This window comes from Taudactylus pleione, unplaced genomic scaffold (genome assembly GCF_031769625.1).
Source record: "Taudactylus pleione unplaced genomic scaffold, aTauple2 ptg000199l, whole genome shotgun sequence".
Taxonomy (NCBI): domain Eukaryota; kingdom Metazoa; phylum Chordata; class Amphibia; order Anura; family Myobatrachidae; genus Taudactylus; species Taudactylus pleione.
In genome coordinates, this window is record NW_028284601.1 from 6,695,507 (window position 1) to 6,719,763 (window position 24,257).

The window sequence follows — 24,257 nt, forward strand, 5'->3', positions numbered from 1 at the left end:
TCACTGTCGGGATTTGAAGCAGCGGCTCTTGTGCCACCGGTATTTTCGAAACCGTTCCGTCACCGACAGTGGTGGTCCAGACCAGTTATTAAAATTATATTGCTCGTCATTGGGTGCATTAAATGTGGGCTGTTTGCAGGAGGTTATTCAATAAATTATTAAACAGAGATTACAGAAAGTTTCCACACTGTTCTGTAAAAAAAAAATATTTTTCTAAAAAAGCTCCTTATTTGTTTTTGGATGCAACATTATGCACGCTTTGCTGGCACGTAATATTTAGATAAGTTTCATGAGTTCCGTTCAGTAGTTTTATTATTTTTAACCTGAGCTTTTACTTTTTTCGGTCCAGCCAGTTTTATTTGTTCCATAGATCTGTTTGCGTTACCACATGACAATATAAGAAAATTTTCCCACTTACAGCATATGACAAATCTTTTCCACAACTCAAATATTTTCGGCCCTTTGCCTACTGACACACTTTGGGTATTAGCAGTACGCGGTATACTTACCTCTCCGGAGTCCCGCGTTGGCCGGCGCTGCAGACAGAATCACCAGGAAAATGGCGAGACGGCTATCTTCCCAGAGATTTGCCCATGCACAATAGAGAAGTCTACATAAACTTATCTTGGGCGCCATGCTCCCGGAGACCAGCACATGCGCAGTAGAGATGTCCCCGTGTATAGCTGGGTACTACACACCTAACATATAGATCTGCAGATTATGGCTGTTCACACACTCTGAACATCCATCATCTGTCATCTGGCCGTGGGCCCCGCTGGCCGGTGGGTGTGCACCCCCTCCCCGCGGCCTCTCGAGCAAGTGTACGGGCAGTCGGCTGACCGCAAGTACACATAGCACGATGCCCCAATATATCTGCAGCTATATTGGCCATCGGCTGTGCAGTACGGGTGTGGTATAAGAGATAGACAGTAATTAGATAGACAATGTCTAGTTAAGGACCATACACACTACATGATGTGCTCCCTGAGCGATATCGTCTAGTGTGTCCCTGGCAGGGTGTGCTCAATGTCGTTCATGACATTGAGCACACCCGCTGAACGATATCATTAACGATATCGTTCAGCGCCGGGTTCTCTCCCCCCATTCCCCAACATGCAGCAACCTGACCATATCATCAGGTTGGCCTGCATGTTTGCCAGATGAACGATAAAGACGAACGACCTGCGGGAACGCGCATCGTTGGCCGTTCGTCATTATTGTTCATCATTTAGGTGAAAAAATGGTCGATAAAGTGAACAACTGAACGATAACGATATCGTTAACTTTCAGTCGTCCACTTTAATCGCCCAGTGTGTACGCACCTATAGACACCAGATGTTAGACAGTCAATAGTTAGACCGGGACAAAAGGTTGACAGGGACAAAAGTCAGACACTCTAAAGTTATACTTGTAAAAAGTTTTGACAGGTATAAAAGGTCGACATGGTCAAAAGTTCAACATGAAAATGGTCGACACAAAAATTGTAGACAATGTTTTTTTTTGTTTTTTAGCCCTAATCTTCACCCTAACCCTCCTTCCTGGTGCCTAACCCTAACCGTCTGGGTAAGTTCCTAACCCTAACCCTCCAGTAAGTGCATAACCCCAAACCTAACCCTACAAAACAAAATGTTGACCATTTTTTGGGCGACCATTTTCATGCTGAAGTTTTGACCATGTCGGACTTTTGTCCCTGTCGACCTTATGTCCCTGTGTAACTATTGACTGTCTAACATCTGGTGTCTATCTAAACATTCCCTATCTAATTACTGTCTATCTATAGTCCACAGCACAGCCGACGCGATATGTCTGTGAATGACGTTGTTCACAGGCATATCGCTAGTACACACTGGCCGACACACACAAGATATATCGTCCGATCAATTGATCGGCCAATATATCTGCCAGTTTGTACCCAGCATAAGTGTGTCCATGCTCCTGGCAGGAATTTTTTTTTTTTTAATGCAATTTTTTATGCCACACGCTGTGGACTCGCCTGTCTCCACAACTTGCCTGTGTGGCAATGAAACACCCCCCAAAACCTAGCAAATTGGGATGAACGTCCTGATCACAAGATGGCGTGACAGTCCTACGAAATCGTGACTGTTCCGTCAAAAGTGGTATAATTGGGTATGTCCCCTTACCAGCAGTTTTAAGTGGGTCTGTTCCTGCAGTTAATGTTTTACCGGATTTTTGCCGCCACCCATTTCCACTTACTGATACCAGTAACTGCTTATAAAAATGAGTAAAGGGGCCTATCCACTAGGCGACCTGAAAGACTGAATATCTAGTGTTCAGACCTTCAAGTCGCCGAGATGCGGTGCGTGCACTGAACGCCGTCCACTGAACGTCATTCAGTGCAGTAGTCCGACCTCCTATCTCTGAACATGCTGAACCTGACGAGCGTCGCCAGTTTGATGGGCATGTTCCGTAAATAGTCGGGGTCGGCAAGGACCCAGCATGCACGCACATCGCTGGTCCTTGCCGCCTATCCATTTCCCGACTTTGTGAAAAATGTAACCAAAACCTCCTGGTTTTGGTCGGATTGTTCCCAAAGTTGGCTAATGGATAGGCCCCTTTACAGAGAATGTAGATATTCCTCATTCATCGATAAATAAGGCGGCAGTAGCTGCCTGTGACAAGATAACAGCAGGTTAATAAATAGATTTTATTGGGGGCCACCACTTTCTGTTGCCTGGAATGACTGTTTGCTAATGATAGTGGGAAGGGGAACCGTACACTATACAGTCACAGGTTAAACCTCTATGTTATCATACTCCTTTGCTGATCATACCTGACCCCTCCCATCTCCTGTTACATATATACACAAACACTACCTGCACAGGTGCTATCGGTGTGGTTACAATGGCCCCTACAGACATTACTGTGCGGCTGCTGAAGGATGGAAATGACACTTCTGTCCAGGGAAAAGTGAGCCCTTATCTGGGGCAGGACTACAGCAAGCTGCTCCAGGAGTCTCTACAGCAGGGGCATCTGTTTGAGGATCCATATTTTCCTGCTGAGCCCACATCTCTGGGTTATAACCAATTAGGACCTTGGTCTGCAGAAACAAGAGGAATCCAATGGAAGAGACCTCAGGTACGGAGTCAGGAATTGGAGAAAGGGGGGTGGTAAAGGCTGTTTTATTGGTCAAGTGTCCAGATTTCAGATACAAATGATGCTATACAGCCTATTACAGACAGTTACAGACACAAATAAGTGGAACAGGAGGTGTTGGACTCAAAAAAGGCTGTTAGTATTGGGACGCCTGACTAGGTACGCAGGAGAACACAGAGTTGCATTTATTTATGGGGAAATGTGTCAGCCATGTACATACATTTCAGCATGAGCGATTCCACTTTTTATTACCATTATTATTTTTTTATTACCAGTTATTTATATAGCACACACATATTCTGTTGCACTTTACAGAGGATATCTGGCCAAGCACATCAGTCCCTGCCCCAGTGGAGCTTACAATCTATGTTCCCTACCACCTATACACACACCTACAGATGTGTCCTCATACATCTAGCCTCAATACATCACACAGCCTGATTTGCCTGACATGAGTGAGCCACCAGATCCCGTTCTACTCTGCTAGCGTCCGGCGTCTTGTTTTGACAAAAATGTGTTTAAGTTGCAATGCTATACGACTAGTTTACACCGGCAGACTGTGCTGATTAATGTGATATGTGACACTTGTATATCTGTGTGCACCTGAGTCTGTATAGGAACCACAACGGAACTTGGAATGAAAAAAAGCTGTGGCTGCTACATTGTAGCACTTTGTATACAGATTCAGAGACTCCGTCACATACAGATATACAAGTGTCGTATATCAAATTAATCACTGTAAACTGTATTTGAATTTTTCCTTTTTTTTTTTTCTCCTTTGCCTGATTGATGTTTATCTCATCACGGTAAAGTGATATCATTCCCACCCTATGTCCCTGGGATTCATTGTGTGAAACTGGACACTATACTCTAGGTGTGATCTTACAGAGTGCTTACTTCTTACCTGAATAGGTAATGGAATGCCTATACACACTTATTCATAGCCTGCGTAACACAATAGGGATCATGCTTCTCATCTGTTGAGATGAAGTCCTGGATTTGAAGGCGAATTAAATACATAGCTTTGTTGTATACCATTGAGCTTTATTAATTCCATGAAAGGGAGGACGTCTGATGATGGGCTAGAAGCTTAGCAGGGAAAGTGTTAAATGTCTGTCCTGTTCTACCCTGTGCCATGTCTTTTCATGAGTCTCCTTATCTTATCTCTGTTTATTGAGTTGCTCCCTGACCAGACACACAGCTTCAGGGAAATGCATGTTGCTGAATCCCTAATAACACTACACGGATCCCATGTGTCACGTCTGAGCCTACAAACGCCCAACACACACTGTCCTGTACTCATCAGGTTCTGTGAGGGAATATAGTTATCACCAGACCCTCCCTTGTTGTCTTCTAGTGACTGGTACTGCCAGCTTGTGCAATGACGTAGTAGGAAGCTGCTTGTGTTGGCACAAAATGACTGGATCAATATCGGGCAGGTCCAGTTGAGAGATGACTGATATAAACTGTACCCAGTGCAGCTAGAAATACTCCAAAGTTACCCGATTGGACACTGGCCTGTCCCATGTGGGCAGCTTAACATTGAAGAGACGTTGGGCCGTATTTATCAATTAAGTTTTGCGCAATGTAGCCATAGGCTACAGCAGCTAACGCCATCTTTAGATGGCTTTAGCTGCCGGGGTCAAACTCTGGAATGCTTTACATTAAGAAGCTTGGTAAATCTGCCAGCTTCAAAACCTATAGAGGATGCGGCTACTGTCGGAAATGGAAGGACTGCGGCAGATATTGAGATATCTGCTGCAGTCCCTCCTTCATACATTGGGGTGATAATATTTGCGGTTTCTTAATATCTGGGTGGATATGCCACAAATATTGCATGGTAAATATGCCCATCAATGTATCAAACCTTCTATAGAGAATGTACTTGATTTATGATAAAAATAATATGAATGCTTTTATTGGTAACTTTTTCACTTTTCTTCATTAGAAGATTTGACATACAGTATCTCACATCTAGGGGTCTATGTACTAAGCAGTGATAAGAGACAAAGTGAAAAGTGATAAGTCTGTGATAAGGTGCCAGCCAATCAGCTCCCAACTGTCATTTTTCAAACACAGCCTGTGAGATGACAGTTGGGAGCTGATTGGCTGGCACCTTATCACAGACTTATCACTTTTCACTCTGTCTCTTATCACTGCTTAGTACATAGACCCCATAGTATTTATCAATCTTGTCCTGATCTGCCATGTCAGATGTGGCAATATAGACCACTATCAGCATACAACGGAGCGTGACAATCCTCTGCACATATGACATGCACACAAACATGGGGGCAAGAGAGCAATCACCCCAGCCAGGAACTCATCTGAGGGAATTAAAGGCCAGGGAATGTGATTGTGTGGACAAATGTCTGTGTATTGATCTGCTCGTTAGTGCGTATTTTGCAACTTCAGGTGTCACTGTTGGTGTTAACCTACAGGTCCAAGCTCTGTACTATAGGTTATATTACCATCATCAAACAGCGCTGACAGCTTTATGCCTATGTAGACATTCTCGCAGGAAAGCGATCCCCTCGTGCAGCCTCTATTCTTCTCCGAAGCTGTTGGGAAAATGACAGAAGGAGTCTTGGAGAAAGATGAGAAAGACTCCTCGTTTGTGCCGGGTGGTATTGTGCGTGGACAGAAATACATTTTGTCAAAGTTTGGGGTGTGGGGGTGGGTGTTATTATAACATTGAAAACAGGAGAATGTCTCCAGCACTGAGAAGGGTACTTTATAGATCAAAACTTCATTGTGACACTTCCGCTATGCAAAACTAATCCCTAATGCTGGGTACACACTGGCTGACATATCGGCCCTATCGGCTGATATATATCGTGTGTGCGTCAGTAAGTGTTTACCAGCAATATGTCTGTGAACAACGTGGTTCACAGACATATGGCGTTGGCTGTGCTGCGCAGCCGATGCCCAATATATCTGCAGATATATTGGGGTGTTGTGCTGTGTGTACGGGCGGTACATTGCAGCACGGGCCGGGAATGATTGACAGCTCAACAGGGGGGGTGAATGCAAATGCCTGCCCAATTGTGACGTCAGTCGCGACGGATCGTGCAGACTGTATACAGAACATATGTTCTGCACAGTTTGTAGATCAGTCGATCTGCAGATATATCTATCAGGTGTGTACCCACCTTTACTCTCCATGAATGGGAGACTAGTTATATAGGACTGTGAAAGGTAGTGTCAGCACTTAAGATATAAGTGATCAAACACCATCTTACCCGAACATGAAATCTTGGCTGCCATTGTCAAATAAGGGATAACCAAACAAGAAATAGATAAACATTAATCAAATGATTTATTAGTTAGATTAATGGCATCATATTACAACTCACCATTGTCATGGATAAGTGAAATTTTAACAAACTCGTTTTGACTATTGTAGAAAACAATGGTTAGAGGAATAATTAATCATGCAAAAAAAAATCTAAAAATAATTTAAAAACACAGTATCACAAGTTAAAAATCAGGCTAAAAAATAAAGCACAAAAGAAAAATTTAATTCTCACATAAAACGGCAACGCGTTTCGTGGCACCGGGCAGCTTCCTCAGACAGTGTTGAATTTATTCTAACTAACTAATAAATCATTTGACCCCTAAAAGCTCTCCAAAGATTGTCAGAATAAAGCAGTAAGTACCATGAAAGCTGTGACCATTTTTTTAAACGAAATTATCTGTATAGAAAGATGTCCGCCTAATATCACAGAATGCACAGTGAAGATAGTTTTACAGTGAGCTGGTCGCTGGCTTCGGGTTATGAAAAGACATACAGGCATGTGGAGATAGACGAGTTTTGCAGGACCTGCTCTGCCCCATGTAACAACTCACTGACTAGAATAAAGACATGTTTACTCTATTTATGTATACTTACAATTGTTCACATTTAGACCAGCTCACCGTTTCAGGTGTGGTCTTCTATTGAATATTCAATGAAAGGAACTGCAGGCACATAGGTGAGCTGGGAGAAGACAAAAGGTTCAAAGCAATAACCAACATTTCATCATCATCAGCATTTACAGTATTTATAAGGCACCCCTAAGAGTCACTGTACAGATCTATGAATACAACATAACAAATACATGAATACACATAAGTATAATACCGAATACAATTAACCATAATATGTGTAAAATAAATGAATACTCGTGCTGTAAATAAAATAAGAAAAATAACCACATTTTTGGGAATTATTTGTAAGCTTTGTCTTCCCCAGTCCAACAATGACCATGTCCAGTTAACTATGGTAGAAAACACCCTAGGTTAAATATACTATATGGTACTTTTCAAAGCTACCGTGTCTTTGCCAGTTTCGGACTTTGGATATAAATTAAAAAACAGGCGTATTTTGTATTGAATACTATTTGCGTCTGAAACCTCCGAAGAACCAGCAGAATTGAAATGCGTGCATAGTAAATTTGCCCCCCTGAGGTCAGAACAGTGAGTTGTTACATACTCTGGGGTAAATTTACTAAGGTGAGGGTTTTTAGAAGTGGAGATGTTGCCCATAGCAACCAATCAGATTCTAGCTATTATCTTCTATAAGGTGCAAGATAAATGTTAAATAGAATCTGATTGGTTGCTATGGGCAACATCACTTCTAAATCCCTGCACCTTAGTAAATTTACCCCTCTCTCTGCACATGTTAGACCTTGCTGTCGCATGTAACATCCACAAAAAGCCCCACGCTCGAGAACCTTCCTGCCACCACCTAAAGATTGTAGAGGTGTCTTGTGTCTTTAGGATCACCTACAAAATTTAGTGCGTACATAGGATATAATACTCTCCTATCTAAGCAGTGGAAGGGTTATTACGTTGCACTCGGGCAATCAAAATATTAACACAGTCAAGGGAAGGTTATTCTTTACACAAGGCTTACTGGTTTGTTTACAGACTCAAGGACAGAACTTCACATACATAAATGTGCCTCGGAAACGACTTAGAATACATACAGTTTCATAGTGTGTTTTATGACCTCTTGTAGAGGTATAGATCAAACATTACTAGGCTAACTTGCACAAACCATCATGAGGCCTAAAACCGTATGACTCAGACACAAATTCAATGCTATCAAGATTACGGGCTGAGTACAAGTATGACCTAATTCCATGATATTGGCCCTACTATCATATATAGTCAATATTGGATAAAATAATTGTTTTCATTTGGGTTATATCCAATTATTGACCTTCATGTGACTTTAAGCATTCCTGCTAACATTGTATGTTATCTGGGCACAGCTATGCAGAGGGTGCATGATCGTGTAACATTATGGATCATGTGGCTATGCCAGTTACCCAAGGACATGGCCAGGACTTTATAGAACAAAGCCACCAATCTTCTTACCAAGGGTCATTTTTCCATGCTTATCCTTTGTGACCTCTCTGCAGCCTGTGATACCATGGACCACAGACAGTCTTCTACTGAGTTGCCTTCACTCTTTTTGTCTCTGTGACACTGCCATCTCTCTTGGTTCTCTTACTATCTTTCTAGCTGATTTTCTACTTCCGCCTCCTCCGTCCCAACTTCTTGTAGGGGTATTTACTCAGTATACACCCAAAATAATTATGATAATTGGGTTGATGAAAAGAGTGTTTCTAAAGCTGTTTCATTAAGCACTGTCCAGTGTATTACTCATAATGCCCTGAAATAATAATCAAATAAATAATACAAAAATAAAAATACTAAATATAAATATTAAAATATAAAATCTTACTACGAGTAATCATACCTTGAATAGGTATGAAAAACTTTAAATGAACAAATGTGTTATTCATAAACACATAAATATAAAGTTATTCATATATACATAGACCCAATGTCGTATCAATGAACATACTGTATATTAGCAGTATATGTATCTTTCAATTTCCATCACAGCCCTATCTACAGAGTTAGTGTACTTCTGTTTAAGTTTTAACATCTATGTCTTTTTGCAGATCTTAATATGAGTGCAGAGGTATTTACTATATTATAACCAATGTATTTTTCATTTTTTAATATTTATTATAAACCATGTATACAAAGGATGTAGATTCGGTATTACACCATATTAATTCTTATTAAACAGAGGATCAAACACATTAGTGGGACATATACAAACACCTGTCCTAGTAATTGTGTGATAAAATAATATTAGAAAAAAAAATAAAATATATATATATATATTTTATTTATTTTTTTCTTTCCTCCTCTTTCACTCTCTTTCTTACAGCTCTAGCTCAATAAACTCATTGAGCCCCTCTGGACTCAAAGTTCTTAAAGTATGTATCCAGTAATTTTTTTCTAGTGCAAAGTTTCCGGTATATCTAGAACCTCAAAATAAATGTTTCAGTGCTAAGAGTAACCAGGTAATTAATCTTCTATGGATGCTCCCATAACAGAGTAAACATTTAAAAATGATATCGCCATGGCACGGCTGGCCACTGTCCAATCAGGTGCCATTTACAATTCACACTCCCTGTTGCCAACTGTTTGAGTTTGCAGAGTAGCTCTACTTTTCCAGCCCAGAAGGTGGTGGCAGCTCATTCTTCTTTCCAAGCGAATAATACAACATCAGGCACTTGTCTCCAGAGAGGGACGACCATCTCCTTCATGGAAGGTGCTAGCTTAGGACAGAAATGTAATTTGGTCAGGAGATCTTTCTCGCCACCATTGATTTAAAGACAATACAATAACTTTCCGAGACTTGGGTGGTATAGTATCCCTGATCCCTTCTGATCATCTGTTCCAGGAGATCTGCCAGTGTCCCCAGTTCGTCTGTGAGAATATGAAATGGACGGATATACGCCAGGGACAGCTGGGTAAGTGTGGTTCCACAATATTGTGTGTGATAGGACAACCACAGAACAGGTAACAACACTACGGGGTAAATTTACTAAAGGCCGATTTTAATCAATTATGTGTTTCAGGGGCTAAATCGCACATTTACTAGTTATTAACACTTAAAAGTTGATATTAAAAAAACGTTGCAGTAGGGGAAGACTATGATTTATATATGTGTGAAGTGGGACTCGTCTGTATTGTGCTGAGGTTAAAGGTTTTTTATCTCACAATGAGTTGAGCAGTCTTAGTAACCCATGATTGTGTCTCTGTTCTCAGGTAATTGCTGGTTTCTGGCTGCTGCAGCATCTCTTACACTTTACCCCCTACTCTTGGAGCGAGTGGTCCCTCCCCAGCACAGTTTTGACAAGGATTATGCCGGACTATTCCATTTTCAGGTGAGACTGTTTGATAATGGTCGTGCTGTCGGAATTAGTTATAACAAAGGTGTCAAGCTTACCAGGTCCAACACTGCAACTATACGCTTATCTTCGGAAGGCTCGCTGTCCTCCTCGGGGTGATTCCTCCTCTTAGAAGGCACCCTGCTTGTTGTCACTAGGGGAGGGCACCTAGCACTCCTGGAAAGCCATACTTGAAATCATGTGACTGCTGATGCCACTAGGGGCACCAGATTCAAATTGGGAAACCTATTTAAACCTGCCTCTGGCACTAGGAAGGTGTCAGGCTTCACCCACCAAGTCTCCAGCCTTCCATTCTCTGTTTATAACTTGGCTTGCGTCTGACTTTCTCTTTGACGCTACCCCTGGCTTAGCACTGTGCTACATATCTTTGACCCTTGCTGGTGACCTGAGCATTGCTCTGTCTTACCCTTTTTGGCTTCAGCGTTTCCCGTTCTGTTACCAGACCTGGGGCCTCATTTACTAATGAGTTTTATCACCAAAACGAGTGATAAATGTCACTGTGTATGATAAATGGGGCTCCAGCCAATCAGCTCCCAACTGTCAACTGTTAGAAAAATGACAGTTGGGAGGTGATTGGCCGGAGCATCATTTATCATACATAGTGACATTTATCCCTCGTTTTGGTGGTAAAACTCGTTAGTAAATGGGGGGCTTGGTTTGCTGACTAGTCTCCAAATCTGCCCTGTTAGGAACTAACTCAGAGGGCCTTGATCTGCATACTAGATGCAACAAAAGCCCATACCGCTTTGTGGAGGTCCCACTAATCCACTAATACATTATGATCCATGCCCCTGCTGTTGTATGTGCAAATCACGGCTGGCCGTTTAAATGAAAAATTTCTGAACAAGACACGTGACAGTAGCTGGGAGGGGGTTTCATCCTCCACCCCAGGCTATAGCAATTTTACAGTCAGTGAAATGGAAATATACATTGCAGCTCAATCTGAAAAGTATATAGTTCAGAGCCTCCTCTTATGTACATTATACATTATAAGGCTTCATCGGACATTCATCAAACAGTATACAATCCATGGCCCATTGTAATGTCCAGTGCACAATGCAGAGCCTCATCAGAATGTATATTACTCACCCCTAGCCACAAGCAGTTCCTTAGTTGGGTGTCACACTGGCTCCTGCAGTGCCAGGGCTGGATTAAGGTTGTGGGGGCCCTCAGACAAACTAACTTGTGGGGACCCCTACCAATAATATATTATGTTGGCAATGTTATTGAAAAGTGTAATATGTAAATACTCCCAGCACCACAAGTGTGTTAGACACAGGGGCGTATCTAGCCATTGGCCAGGATGGCACTTGCCAGGGGCGCCGGCCGAGGGGGGGTGCCATCCGGCGGTGTCACACATGGCCAAGGGATACATTAGTGTCTGGTGACCAGGCCTGTGCTGCCGTCATTGGTATTCTCTCCTCCTCCCCCTCTGTGCCATGCTACCATTGGCTGCTGCCTGGCGGCTGGGGTGGTAATCATGCAGGTGCGGTGGTATTGGCTGGGCCGTTTGATACTGCTAGTCTCCATAGTTACCCCCTGCTGCAGGTGACACACTGTGACGTCCGCGGGCTCCACATCACGCCGCACACCCGCAGCATGGCGCCCCAGTTGCTGCACGGCTCGACTCGCCAGGAGCAAGGATGCTTCCCCGGGACCCTGCATCAATCGTCGGCGCTGAGCAACTGACCTTGCATGGCTAAAAGGTATAACCCAGGGGAGAGAAGACTCTCAGCTGCTGCAGAACCTCTTCCGGGGGGTGGGGCTCAGCTGCTGCAGAACCTCTTCCCGGGGGGGGGGCACATCAATTACTTTCATAATAAGGAAAGGCTTATTTATAACAGTTATGACTGGCATTGAATGGATGTTGTTTCCTACTGTCTATCCTTTGTGTTTTCCTGTCTGTCCCCTCAGTCTCTCTCTGTCCTGACCCTCAGTCTCTTTCTTGCCACTCAGTCTCTCTCTCTTGCCCCTCAGTCTCTCTCTCCTGACCCTCAGTCTCTCTCTCTCCTGCCCCTCAGTCTCTCTCTCTCTCTCTCTCCTGCCCCTCAGTCTCTTTCTTGCCACTCAGTCTCTCTCTCCAGCCCCTCAGCATCTTACTCTCCTGTCCCAGTCTCTCCTGCCCCTCAGTCTCTCTCTCTCCTGCCCCTCAGTGGCTCACTCTCCTGCCCCTCAGTCTCTCTCGCTCCTGCCCCTCAGTGGCTCACTCTCCTGCCCCTCAGTCTCTCTCGCTCCTGCCCCTCAGTGGCTCACTCTCCTGCCCCTCAGTCTCTCTCGCTCCTGCCCCTCAGTGGCTCACTCTCCTGCCCCTCAGTCTCTCTCGCTCCTGCCCCTCAGTGGCTCACTCTCCTGTCCCTTAGTCTATCTCTCTCCTACCCCTCAGGGGGATGGCTACGGAGACAGAATGTAATTGTTCAGAAAATATTAAGGGAGGGGGGTGCCAGTCCATTTCTTTGCCAGGGGTGCTCAGACCCCTAGATACACCCCTGGTTAGACACACTGTAGTGCCCCAGTTCACATTATGCCACACAGAAATCCAGCTGCACCATTGAAAATTGCACCAGCTCTATGGCGGGTGCATATCCTCTGTCTGACCACGGCCTCCTATGCCTGCGGCTGTGTATTTGAGAACGCAGCTGCTTGCACTGACAAATCCGCGACACCCCCATAACACACACACTGACCGGGTAAATTTTTGCGTGCACTACCAGTCACCTCCCAGTCATCCACCTGTCACCACCCATCACTTTTCCACGTCCTTTCTGATACTGGCTGACCGAATCGTGACAGCTCCTATTTCCTTACACTCTGTGTAACGCCTGCGCAGTGGGGGTTTGTGGAACTTTTCATGCGCAGTTCCACATAATCTCTCAACTACGTGAGCATCTGCATTGCATGCGGCTCTGAATCAGGGAAATTAAAGGACAATAATAGACATTCATCTTTAAAAATATTGATAAAAATTTAAAAAGCTGTTTTTGTTCTGGAATGAAGGGGGGGGGGTGCTGTGCAATATTTATAAACTCGTCTGAACAATATATTTACAGTGCCTCATGAACATTGCTCTCTCCTTTAATAACCGGTGGCATTTTGTGTCTTCCAGTTCTGGCAGTACGGTGAGTGGGTCGATGTTGTGGTTGACGACCGTTTGCCCACATTGGACGGAAACCTGGTGTTTGTCGCTTCCGCAGAGAAGAGTGAGTTCTGGCCGGCCCTGCTGGAAAAGGCTTATGCCAAGTGAGTGACAGGTGCTGGAGAACATCAAGGGGCTGATGCATGGTCCTGGATGAGCGTACATTACATTGTGGAACGGATCTCGCATGTGCTCACATTGCGCATGGCCCAAAACTAAGTGCACACAAATAAGAGCAATGCAGAGCGGTCCAGGGGTGCGATGACGCGAATCGCATCATTGTAGCCCTGCCCCCTGCTTTATAATGGTGGTAAAATCTGAATTATAAAGCGGGGACGGGGCCGTGATGACGCGATCGTGTCGGCAAGCCCCTCTCTGCCTGCTCAAACCACCCTCCCTGCTGCACCGACCTGGCAGCCCCCTCCCGGAGAGGCTGCCCAAATGTCAGTAAGTATGATTTAGATTTGAGTTTGGACGTGCCCCTCCCAAATCCAAATCTCTCTCCACACTACATCTGCCCCACCTGCAGAGTAACATGCCGTGCTTAAAGTGGTCCTAGAGAAGTGGTGGAACTCCCCCTCCCCCTTGGCGCTTTTCTAAAGAAAGGCACAGCGTGCGACATAGGCACGTGCCAAAATAGGTGTGTTGTCTCAAATGAAAGGGGCGTGGACAGTAAATAAATGGGCGTGATTACACAATAGTATTGCAGTACCCCCAACAGGTAGTGGTAGTGACCCTTATGCATACTTGCCTACCCTCCCGATTTGGTCGGGAGCCTCCCGAAACTCGAGTGCCGCTCCCGACCACCCGGAAGGCAAGGCAAGTCTCCCGGAACCAGCCGCAGCTATCCCGCACCCTTCTGTTGCCGGCCACTTAGTATGCAGCCCGGGGGATTAGATTACGCAATTCGCGTTAAATCGCGTCATCGCAGCCCGCCCCCGCAGTACAGTGCCTGTATTACGGGCTCTGCACAGCGGAGGGTGGGGCCACGATGACGCGTTGAGCCGCCACGCCCCCCGCTCCGCCCACCTGCTGTGTACAGACTGTCGTCCAGGCTGTCTCCTCCTAGAAGGGACAGCCTAAAGGTAGGCAAGTCTGCCCTTATGCAGTGGCCACAGTAGTGGTAGTGCCCCTTATGCAGTGCCCTCAGTAGTTGTACCCCTTATGCAGTGTCCACAGGGATAGTGCCCCTTATTCAGTGCCCCCAGTAGTGGTGCCCCTTATGCAGTGCCCCCAGTAGTAGTGCCCCTTATGCAGTGCCCCTAGTGGTGGTAATGCCCCTTATGCAGTGCCCACAGTGGTAGTGTCCCTTATTCAGTGACCCCAGTAGTGGTGTCCCTTATGCAGTGCTCCTTATTTGGTGCCCCCAGTAGTGGTGCCCTTTATGCAGAGCCCACAGTAGTGGTAGTGCCCCTTATGCAGTGCCCCAGGAGTGGTGCCCCTTATGCAGTGCCTGTAGGAGTGGTGCCCCTTGTAGTAATGCCCCCAATAGTAATGCCCCCTGTAGTAATGCCACCAGTAGTGGTAGTGTCCCCTGTGTAATGCCCCCTGTGCAATGCCCCCAGTAGTAGTGCCCCCAATAGTAATGCCCCCTGTGTAATGCCTCCAGTAGTAATGCCCCCTGTGAATGCCCCCTATGAACTTACACAAAAAGAAAATACTTACCTTAAGCCCCACTCCTGCATGCCTCTGGTCCTCCTGGCTACTCCATGTCCTCTGAACTATGGGAGAGACGTCATGACGTCTCTCCCATAGTGCCCGTGGGAGGAGCGGAGCTGGAAGCCGGAGCTCAAGAGTGAGCTCCAGCCTCTGGCTGCTGCTGGCACTGCAGGGAGGGAGCCAGGCGCCCACTGGTAACTATCTCTCCCTGCGGCGCCGGGCTAAGTTGGGTCGGAGGAGGCGGAACTGGTTCCGTCTCCAATTAGAAGTGACGGAACGCAGTTCCGCCCTGTTCCGGCCCACTTTAACCCCTGGTAACATGGTTTTAGCAAGATGCAAGTTAACAGTACTTGTTTTTTTTTTTGCTTTGCTCCCAACTCTGAATCAAAGCAGAGCCGGCCCTAGGCATAGGCATAATAAGCAAATGCCTCCCCCTGCCCTGCTGCTGCCATGTGAAAAGCTGTGCTGGGATCAAGTGGCTGATCCCAGCATTGGCACAGCAGGAAGAGATGTGTCCCCCTGCGGGACACATCAGCATCCGGCGCTGGGATGCTATTTCTGCTTCCAGAGCCGGGGAAGCATAGGCGGTAGGTAGCCGGAGCTGGGATGGAGTAAGTGTTCCCAGTGCCGTGGAATCGTCGGGCGCGGTGTGCTGGACTTAGTTTCGGCTGCGGCGGGTGTTTGGCTGTGGCCGCGAGCCAAACCCGGCTCGTGGGCCAGCAGCCAATAGGAGACAGACGCAACGAGCCAATCGCAGCTCGCCGCGTCAAAGCCCCACCCACTCGCGGCGTCTGATAGACGCCGCTGAGCGGGAAAAGGCAGTACGGCGGTGGAGAGGGAGGAGTGAAGACCTACTGAAGAAAGCGTCGTCGCGGCAAGAGTTCCGGCGGCCGCGGAAGAGGCCAGAAGATGTCGTGATCAAGAAGGAAGACAGGCGGCGCCGGCTGGAAGAAGCAAAGAAGAGGCAGCGCAGCTGGCCAGGACGGGCCAGCGGCCGAAGAATGCGGCTGAGGACTGGAGAGGACTGCGGGGGGTGGAAAGTAAAAGAGCCAACGAAGCTCCCCACCGCAGTCTCTTCCAACGGAGCCGGTAGGCCCTCCATGAGGCCTACCATATACCCCCTCCCTAGACCACCAGGGTTGTCAGGCATTAGGCCCGTGGGGGCACTTTCGGGCAATAGGCCCGTGGGCATATAGGGGGTGCAAGGCCCGGGCTACATAGGGAGCATTAGGCCCTATAAGGTGTAAGTGACCTGGGTACTAGGCCCAGGTCACTATTGAATAAATTAGGCGGCCACTAGGCCCGTGGCCATAAGGAGGGCCACCTGTTTTGGGAAGTTGTTAGGGGGCACCAGTAAAAATTTTGCCTAGGGCACCAAATGGGCTAGGGCCGGCTCTGAATCAAAGTGAGCATTTTAAAACATGTTCTTACAATATTTAGCCAATAATAATAACCATACTTACCTACTCTCCTTCAGGTGGAGCTATCTGTGAGAGACATGTGGGGAACGTGTGAGAGAGATGTTAAGGAGATGTGAAATACATGTAGGGGAGATTTGAGAGACAGGCAGAGGAAATGTGAGAGACATGTAGAGGAAATGTGAGAGACATGTAAGAGAGATGTGAGAGACATGTAGGGGAGATGTGAGAGACATGTAGGGGAGATGTGAGAGACATGTAGGGGAGATGTGAGAGACATGTAATTGAGATGTGAGTGATATGTAAGGGAAGTATAAAGCGGCATGTAAGGGAGTTGTGAGGTATGTATGGGACATGTAACAGGCATAGAGGGGAGTTGTAAGAGACATGCAGGGAAAGTGTGAGATGCATGTACTGGAGGCGTGAATGGCATGTGTAGGGGATGTGTGAGAGGCACGTGTAGGGGATGTGTGAGAGGCACGTGTAGGGGATGTGTGAGAGGCACGTGTAGGGGATGTGTGAGAGGCACGTGTAGGGGATGTGTGAGAGGCACGTGTAGGGGATGTGTGAGAGGCACGTGTAGGGGATGTGTGAGAGGCACGTGTAGGGGATGTGTGAGAGGCATGTGTAGGGGATGTGTGAGAGGCACGTGTAGGGGATGTGTGAGCGGCACGTGTAGGGGATGTGTGAGCGGCATGTGTAGGGGATGTGTGAGAGGCACGTGTAGGGGATGTGTGAGAGGCACGTGTAGGGGATGTGTGAGCGGCACGTGTAGGGGATGTGTGAGAGGCATGTGTAGGGGATGTGTGAGCGGCACGTGTAGGGGATGTGTGAGCGGCACGTGTAGGGGATGTGTGAGAGGCATGTGTAGGGGATGTGTGAGAGGCATGTAGGGCATGTGTGAGAGACATGTAGGGGATGTGTGAGAGACATGTGTGGTAAGGGTGGAGGAATGTAAGTCCCGTACAGGTGGCACTGTTTGAGGAGCATGTGAGGAGGTCTGAGAGGCATGTTGGGAGGTCTGGGTGGCATGTGAGGGAATTAGTACATATGGTATCTGGTGGCTTGTCTGGTGTCATGTTGGGGCATTTTGTGGCAAGTGTGGTTCTAAGCGAATGAGGGCTATTTTGGAGCAATGGTTGCCCTCCTCTGGTCTACAGTAAATCTGATTGGCTACCTTCTGTTATCATCTAATTGGCTTTTATGGATTTTATCTGCTGTGGGACAAGGATTTTGGTTTGTGACCTATTCATCAAATTTTAATTCTTCCAAGATACTAAAAAAAACATCCCTGGCATCAATGTGTTACCTGGTTTTGAGTGGACCACATGTTTTATTATTGGCTTCTATATTTTTTTTAATTAAAAATTAACAAAAAAAATAAAAAGATACAAATAGGATACTGATTAAACAAAGTAAATGCTTAATAAAATAGTGTCTGTCCACAGGCTGAACGGGTCCTATGAGGCTCTGAATGGAGGCTGGGTGAATGAAGCCTTTGTGGATTTCACGGGAGGGGTGGACGAAAGCGTGGACCTGAAAACCCCCCCTCCGAACCTTTACAAGATCATCCAGACAGCTGTGGAGAAAAGGTCGCTCATGGGAGCCTCAATCAATGTGAGTTAGAAGGATTCTTCCAGGAATAGTGGGAAAGTTACTGTGTAACATTGGTGTCTGTAGTGGTGGGTCCTAGCTCTGAAGATGCAAACCAAACTCGGGGGTTTCACCGACACTGCTTCTTACCTTAGCAGGGAGGTGGGACAGAATCCAGAACTTAAGCAATCTGCAATTTAACAATAAAACTTTTTTTCTCAAGACATACAGACTACACGTTAAAAGCAATAACATGAGTTTATTAACATATTTAAGATAAAAAAAACGGACTTCAAACTCATAAATAACACTGGATAATTGTATCATAAGTCCAACTGTGAAGAACGCGTTTGCAAACAGTAAATAAGCAGTAGAACTGTACATCAAACAAAAAATTTTTTTCCCAATCTCCTCCTTAGTAGGGCTCCTGTTAGCAAGAGTGCTTGCAAAATAATGGGCCTGATTCAGGTCCCGACGGTGTTGCGAGTATTTTCGCAACGTTTTTGAAAAACTGCGCATGTGCAGGACTTATTCTGTGCATGTGGGTTTAGTTGTTAGGCCCAGGGCAGCCCAACCCTTTTGGCTATATGTGAAGATATGTAATGGGAGCCCCGTACCCGGTAGCTTAATACTTCACATAAATGATGTTATGTAAATTGGTTCCATCATGGAGATAATGAAATAATTTACAACTTTTGTCCAGATTCAGAACCAGAATGAGAGTGAAATGAAGACCCCAGAAGGACTGGTGATAGGCCACGCATACTCCATTATAGGCATCTCAGAGGTAATATGTTACATATACCGCTACAATGTAGCAACAAGAGTCACATTGTCTGACCTGCCATTACTCCTCATGTCTGTCTGTCACCTGCTCACTACATGTTCTGCATGTAAATACTATTGGATTTATTAATCAATTCTAATAAAGCTCCAAGAGGTGTCCGCTTACAATGCATAAAACCTCAATAGGATTACCGGATATAGGACCATAATCATTTACATTACTTAGGAGTCTATTTACTAAGCAGTGTTAGGAGACAGAGTGAAAAGTGATAAGGTGCCAGACAATCAGCTCCCAACTTCCATCTCACAGGCTGTGTTTGAAAAATGACAGTTGGGAGCTGATTGGCTGGCACCTTATCACTTTTCACTCTGTCTCCTAACACTGCTTAGTAAATAGACCGAATCGCCAAAGACATTCCAAGGACAGCACAACCGAGGGTCGTCCCAGCAGACCTTGTTTAACCAACGTCTCATAATTGGATCACTTTAAAATATAATAGAGTTGGCTTTTTATAATAGAATAGAAACAAATGCTGTAATACTGCTACAGGTTAAAAGTCAACAATAGTAACAAAAGCTGTGTATATGAGATTATCATAATGATTAGTAACAAAAATGAAGATTGAAAGCACTAAGGGCTTTATTTACTACAATCCGCATTTGTAATGCAGATTGTAGTGTGATATTATCGACTGAATTCGCATTGCGAATTCAGGCAATATCACAGGGATTTACTACAAATCCCTTGCAGGGACAGAGCGTGCGAGAAAGCTCTGTCCCTGCGAATCCCGTCTGCACTCTAGTCACGATATTTTCGCAAAAAAATATCGTGACTAGTGCCTCGTGCATGCGCTGACCGGCCACCGCTGCAACCCCCTCCCGGTGCTAAGCCCCGCCCCATCCCTAAGCCCCACCCCCCGCGATCACGGACCCCCCTGCGACTCCACCCGCGACCCCCCCCTCCCTTAATAGCACTTACTTGCAGTCATTGGTGCTCCGGTGATGTCTACCATGCCTCCGGTCAGCTGATATCCCATACTGCACTGGGACCCGATCACCTAAATGACCAGGCCGCAGTGCAGCATGGGAGACCAGCTGACCGGAGGGGAGTCATCACTGGAGCCCTGACCACCGGTCCCTGTAGTCAGGTAAGTGAATTTTTTTTTTTTACTATTTTTTTCTGCAGTGTATCAGCTTGCGGTCTGTTTAGACCACACAGCTGATCACTGGGGCCGGCTCCCAGCTCTGCTCTGCCTTTTAGAGCAGAGTAGGAGCCCGGTAACCAGGGAAGACCCTGGATAACGCCACCTCCAGGTGGCGTTATTATCACAGGGCTTTTCCCGGTATTTTTTTACAATTTATTTTTAGTAACTTTGGTCGGATCACATTTCCTATTACAATTATGGGAAATGCGATCTGATTACTAAAAATAAGTGATACTTAGGGGTTGGAGTAGAATTTTACGAATTCTACTACAAATGCCCTGTAATAACTATAGGTGATACTAAAATAATGTGAAAAGGGTGTGAAAATATCCTTTTTCACTTTATTTTAGTAAAATAATGTTAATAAATAGAGCCCTAAAGATGGATCGCTCTTTTATTTCGCCAGGTGGAGTATAATGGGCGCAGAATCCCGCTGCTTCGGCTGCGGAATCCATGGGGTCAAGTGGAGTGGAACGGACGCTGGAGCGACAAGTGAGTGTGCAGGAAAATAACACACACAGTGCTAATTAGTTTACCTGCAAGCAGGGGCGCATCGATAATGGGCGCCATCTAATGTGGGATACCTTCAGAAAGATGGCACCAGTGCAGCTGATAACAAAGACTTTGGCAGTGTTTCATACACTGCACATGGGCACATCCAGGCATTGGTATGCCTCTGCTCTCGAAGCAATGCTAACCACTGTGTCATCTTTGCCATCCACATCCTTTCAAACTGGATCGCCTACCAGATGTAGCGCAATTTCACTCCTACATCTGGTAGGCGAGGGAGGACTTGTGTGTATTTTAACATATATAATATGTTTTATCAAGTGATTTTATCAAGTGAGTGCAATTGTGATTATATCCAATAAGTCTTTAGCTGTTGCACTAGATCGTTTTTGTGTTTTATTTCCCCATGCAAATACGAGGGGGGATAAGGGGAATCATATTCCAGTCTTTATATCTACCATCCTGAGGATATCCATACAGAAGAGTGAATAAGAGATCCATTGGTGATTAGTGATGTGCACAATCCATGCACCTAAGGGGTCACAGTACTACCCCCCCCCCCCCCAACCCTCCACCCCCCCCGGATATGTGCTGCTGAGCTCGTTTCTACTTTTGACCTCCTGTAAATTATATTAGTACAGGACGAGAACATATAATTGCACAAAAACTGGAGGTCATCTGCGCTTAACGAGAGCTGCTTATGTCTAGAAGTATCCAGCGCCCCAAATTTACATTGCAGGACATGACCAAGTACTTCAGTCGTTACTGGGTATAGAGTATTGACTTGTTTGAAATGTTAATGTAATGAAATATCAAGAAGCATGCCATAGAGCAGATCTATATATGTGCAATATATTGCTGTTGATAAAGGAAAAGATACCAGTTCAAAGTAACATGAAAATGTTTAAAGCTCCATAGTTATTGTTGGTACCGATAAATGAAAGCTCCATAGTTATTGTTGGTACCGATAAATGAAAGCTCCATAGTTATTGTTGTTACCGATAAATGAAAGGTCCATAGTTATTGTTGGTACCGATAAATGAAAGGTCCATAGTTATTGTTGGCACCGATAAATGAAAGCTCCATAGTTATTGTTGTTACCGATAAATGAAAGGTCCATAGTTATTGTTGGTACCGATAAATGAAAGGTCCATAGTTATTGTTTGTTACCGATAAATGAAAGGTCCATAGTTATCGTTGGTACCGATAAATGAAAGGTCCATAGTTATCGTTGGTACCGATAAATGAAAGGTCCATAGTTATTGTTGGTACCGATAAATGAAAGGTCCATAGTTATTGTTGGCACCGATAAATGAAAGGTCCATAGTTATTGTTTGTTACCGATAAATGAAAGGTCCATAGTTATTGTTGGTACCGATAACTGAAAGGTCCATAGTTATTGTTGGTACTGATAAATGAAAGGTCCATAGTTATTGTTGGCACCGATAAATGAAAGGTCCATAGTTATTGTTGGTACCGATAAATGAAAGGTCCATAGTTATTGCTGGTACCGATAAATGAAAGGTCCATAGTTATTGCTGGTACCGATAAATGAAAGGTCCATAGTTATTGTTGGTACCGATAAATGAAAGCTCCATAGTTATTGTTGGTACCGATAAATGAAAGGTCCATAGTTATTGTTGGTACCGGTAGATGAAAGGTCCATAGTTATTGTTGGTACCGATAAATGAAAGCTCCATAGTTATCGTTGGTACCGATAAATGAAAAGTCCATAGTTATTGTTGGTACCGATAAATGAAAGGTCCATAGTTATCGTTGGTACCGATAAATGAAAGGTCCATAGTTATCGTTGGTACCGATAAATGAAAGGTCCATAGTTATCGTTGGTACCGATAAATGAAAGCTCCATAGTTATTGTTGGTACCGATAAATGAAAGCTCCATAGTTATTGTTGGTACCGATAAATGAAAGGTCCATAGTTATTGTAGGCACCGATAAATGAAAGGTCCATAGTTATTGCTTGTTACCGATAAATGAAAGGTCCATAGTTATTGTTGGTACCGATAAATGAAAGGTCCATAGTTATTGTTGGTACCGATAAATGAAAGGTCCATAGTTATCGTTGGTACCGATAAATGAAAGGTCCATAGTTATTGTTGGTACCGGTAAATGAAAAGTCCATAGTTATTGTTTGTTACCGATAAATGAAAGGTCCATAGTTATTGTTGGTACCGATAAATGAAAGGTCCATAGTTATTGTTGGTACCGGTAAATGAAAAGTCCATAGTTATTGTTTGTTACCGATAAATGAAAGGTCCATAGTTATTGTTGGTACCGATAAATGAAAGGTCCATAGTTATTGTTGGCCCCGATAAATGAAAGGTCCATAGTTATTGTTTGTTACCGATAAATGAAAGGTCCATAGTTATTGTTGGTACCGATAAATGAAAGGTCCATAGTTATCGTTGGTACCGATAAATGAAAGGTCCATAGTTATTGTTGGTACCGGTAAATGAAAGGTCCATAGTTATTGTTGGTACCGATAAATGAAAGGTCCATAGTTATTGTTGGTACCGATAAATGAAAGGTCCATAGTTATTGTTGGTACCGGTAAATGAAAGGTCCATAGTTATTGTTGGTACCGATAAATGAAAGGTCCATAGTTATTGTTAGTTACCGATAAATGAAAGGTCCATAGTTATTGTTGGTACCGATAAATGAAAGGTCCATAGTTATCGTTGGTACCGATAAATGAAAGGTCCATAGTTATCGTTGGTACCGGTAAATGAAAGGTCCATAGTTATTGTTGGCACCGATAAATGAAAGCTCCATAGTTATCGTTGGTACCGATAAATGAAAGGTCCATAGTTATTACTGGTACCGATAAATGAAAGCTCCAAAGTTATTGTTGGTACCGATAAATGAAAGCTCCATAGTTATTGTTGGTACCGATAAATGAAAGGTCCATAGTTATCGTTGGTACCGATAAATGAAAGGTCCATAGTTATCGTTGGTACCGATAAATGAAAGGTCCATAGTTATTGTTGGTACCGATAAATGAAAGCTCCATAGTTATCGTTGGTACCGATAAATTAAAGGTCCATAGTTATCGCTGGTACCGATAAATGAAAGGTCCATAGTTATTGTTGGTACCGATAAATTAAAGGTCCATAGTTATTGTTGGTACCGATAAATGAAAGGTCCATAGTTATTGTTGGTACCGGTAAATGAAAGGTCCATAGTTATTGTTGGTACCGGTAAATGAAAGGTCCATAGTTATTGTTGGTACCGATAAACGAAACATGCATAGAGGATCTTCGGTACTCAGGGCCTAAATCAGACCCGGAGCGGTATCTGCAGTCTGTTCGCAATTGCCGATGGTTGCTAATCTGCGCATGAGTATGCATCGCAGTGTGCATGCGCGAACTACACTGTGCGATCACAGATCCCTCGCTCGCCCAGCAACACCAGCCCAGCAGAGTGAGTGACAGGAGAGGCCGTTTGTGGGTGGTAACAGGGGCAGTCCAGTAAAAACGGAGGGTTGGAGATGTGAACGCAGGCGTGCCTGAGTGTTTCAACGCTGTTTTAGAAGCGTGCATAATTAGCAGGCAGCGTC

General features: G+C 44.8%; 1 protein-coding gene across 1 annotated transcript in view; it reads left to right on the forward strand.

The window, feature by feature from the left end:
- The first annotated feature begins 2,862 nt into the window (after positions 1-2,862).
- The window catches only part of LOC148518744 (calpain-2 catalytic subunit-like), a 70,839-nt gene continuing 49,444 nt past the window's right edge, over positions 2,863-24,257 (forward strand). Inside the window, exons 1-7 of the mRNA XM_088477074.1 lie at positions 2,863-3,096; positions 9,866-9,935; positions 10,234-10,352; positions 13,480-13,613; positions 18,035-18,203; positions 18,883-18,966; positions 20,577-20,662. Of these exons, the coding sequence (XP_088333200.1) occupies positions 2,863-3,096; positions 9,866-9,935; positions 10,234-10,352; positions 13,480-13,613; positions 18,035-18,203; positions 18,883-18,966; positions 20,577-20,662 (896 nt within the window). The remainder of the gene's footprint in view (positions 3,097-9,865; positions 9,936-10,233; positions 10,353-13,479; positions 13,614-18,034; positions 18,204-18,882; positions 18,967-20,576; positions 20,663-24,257) is intronic.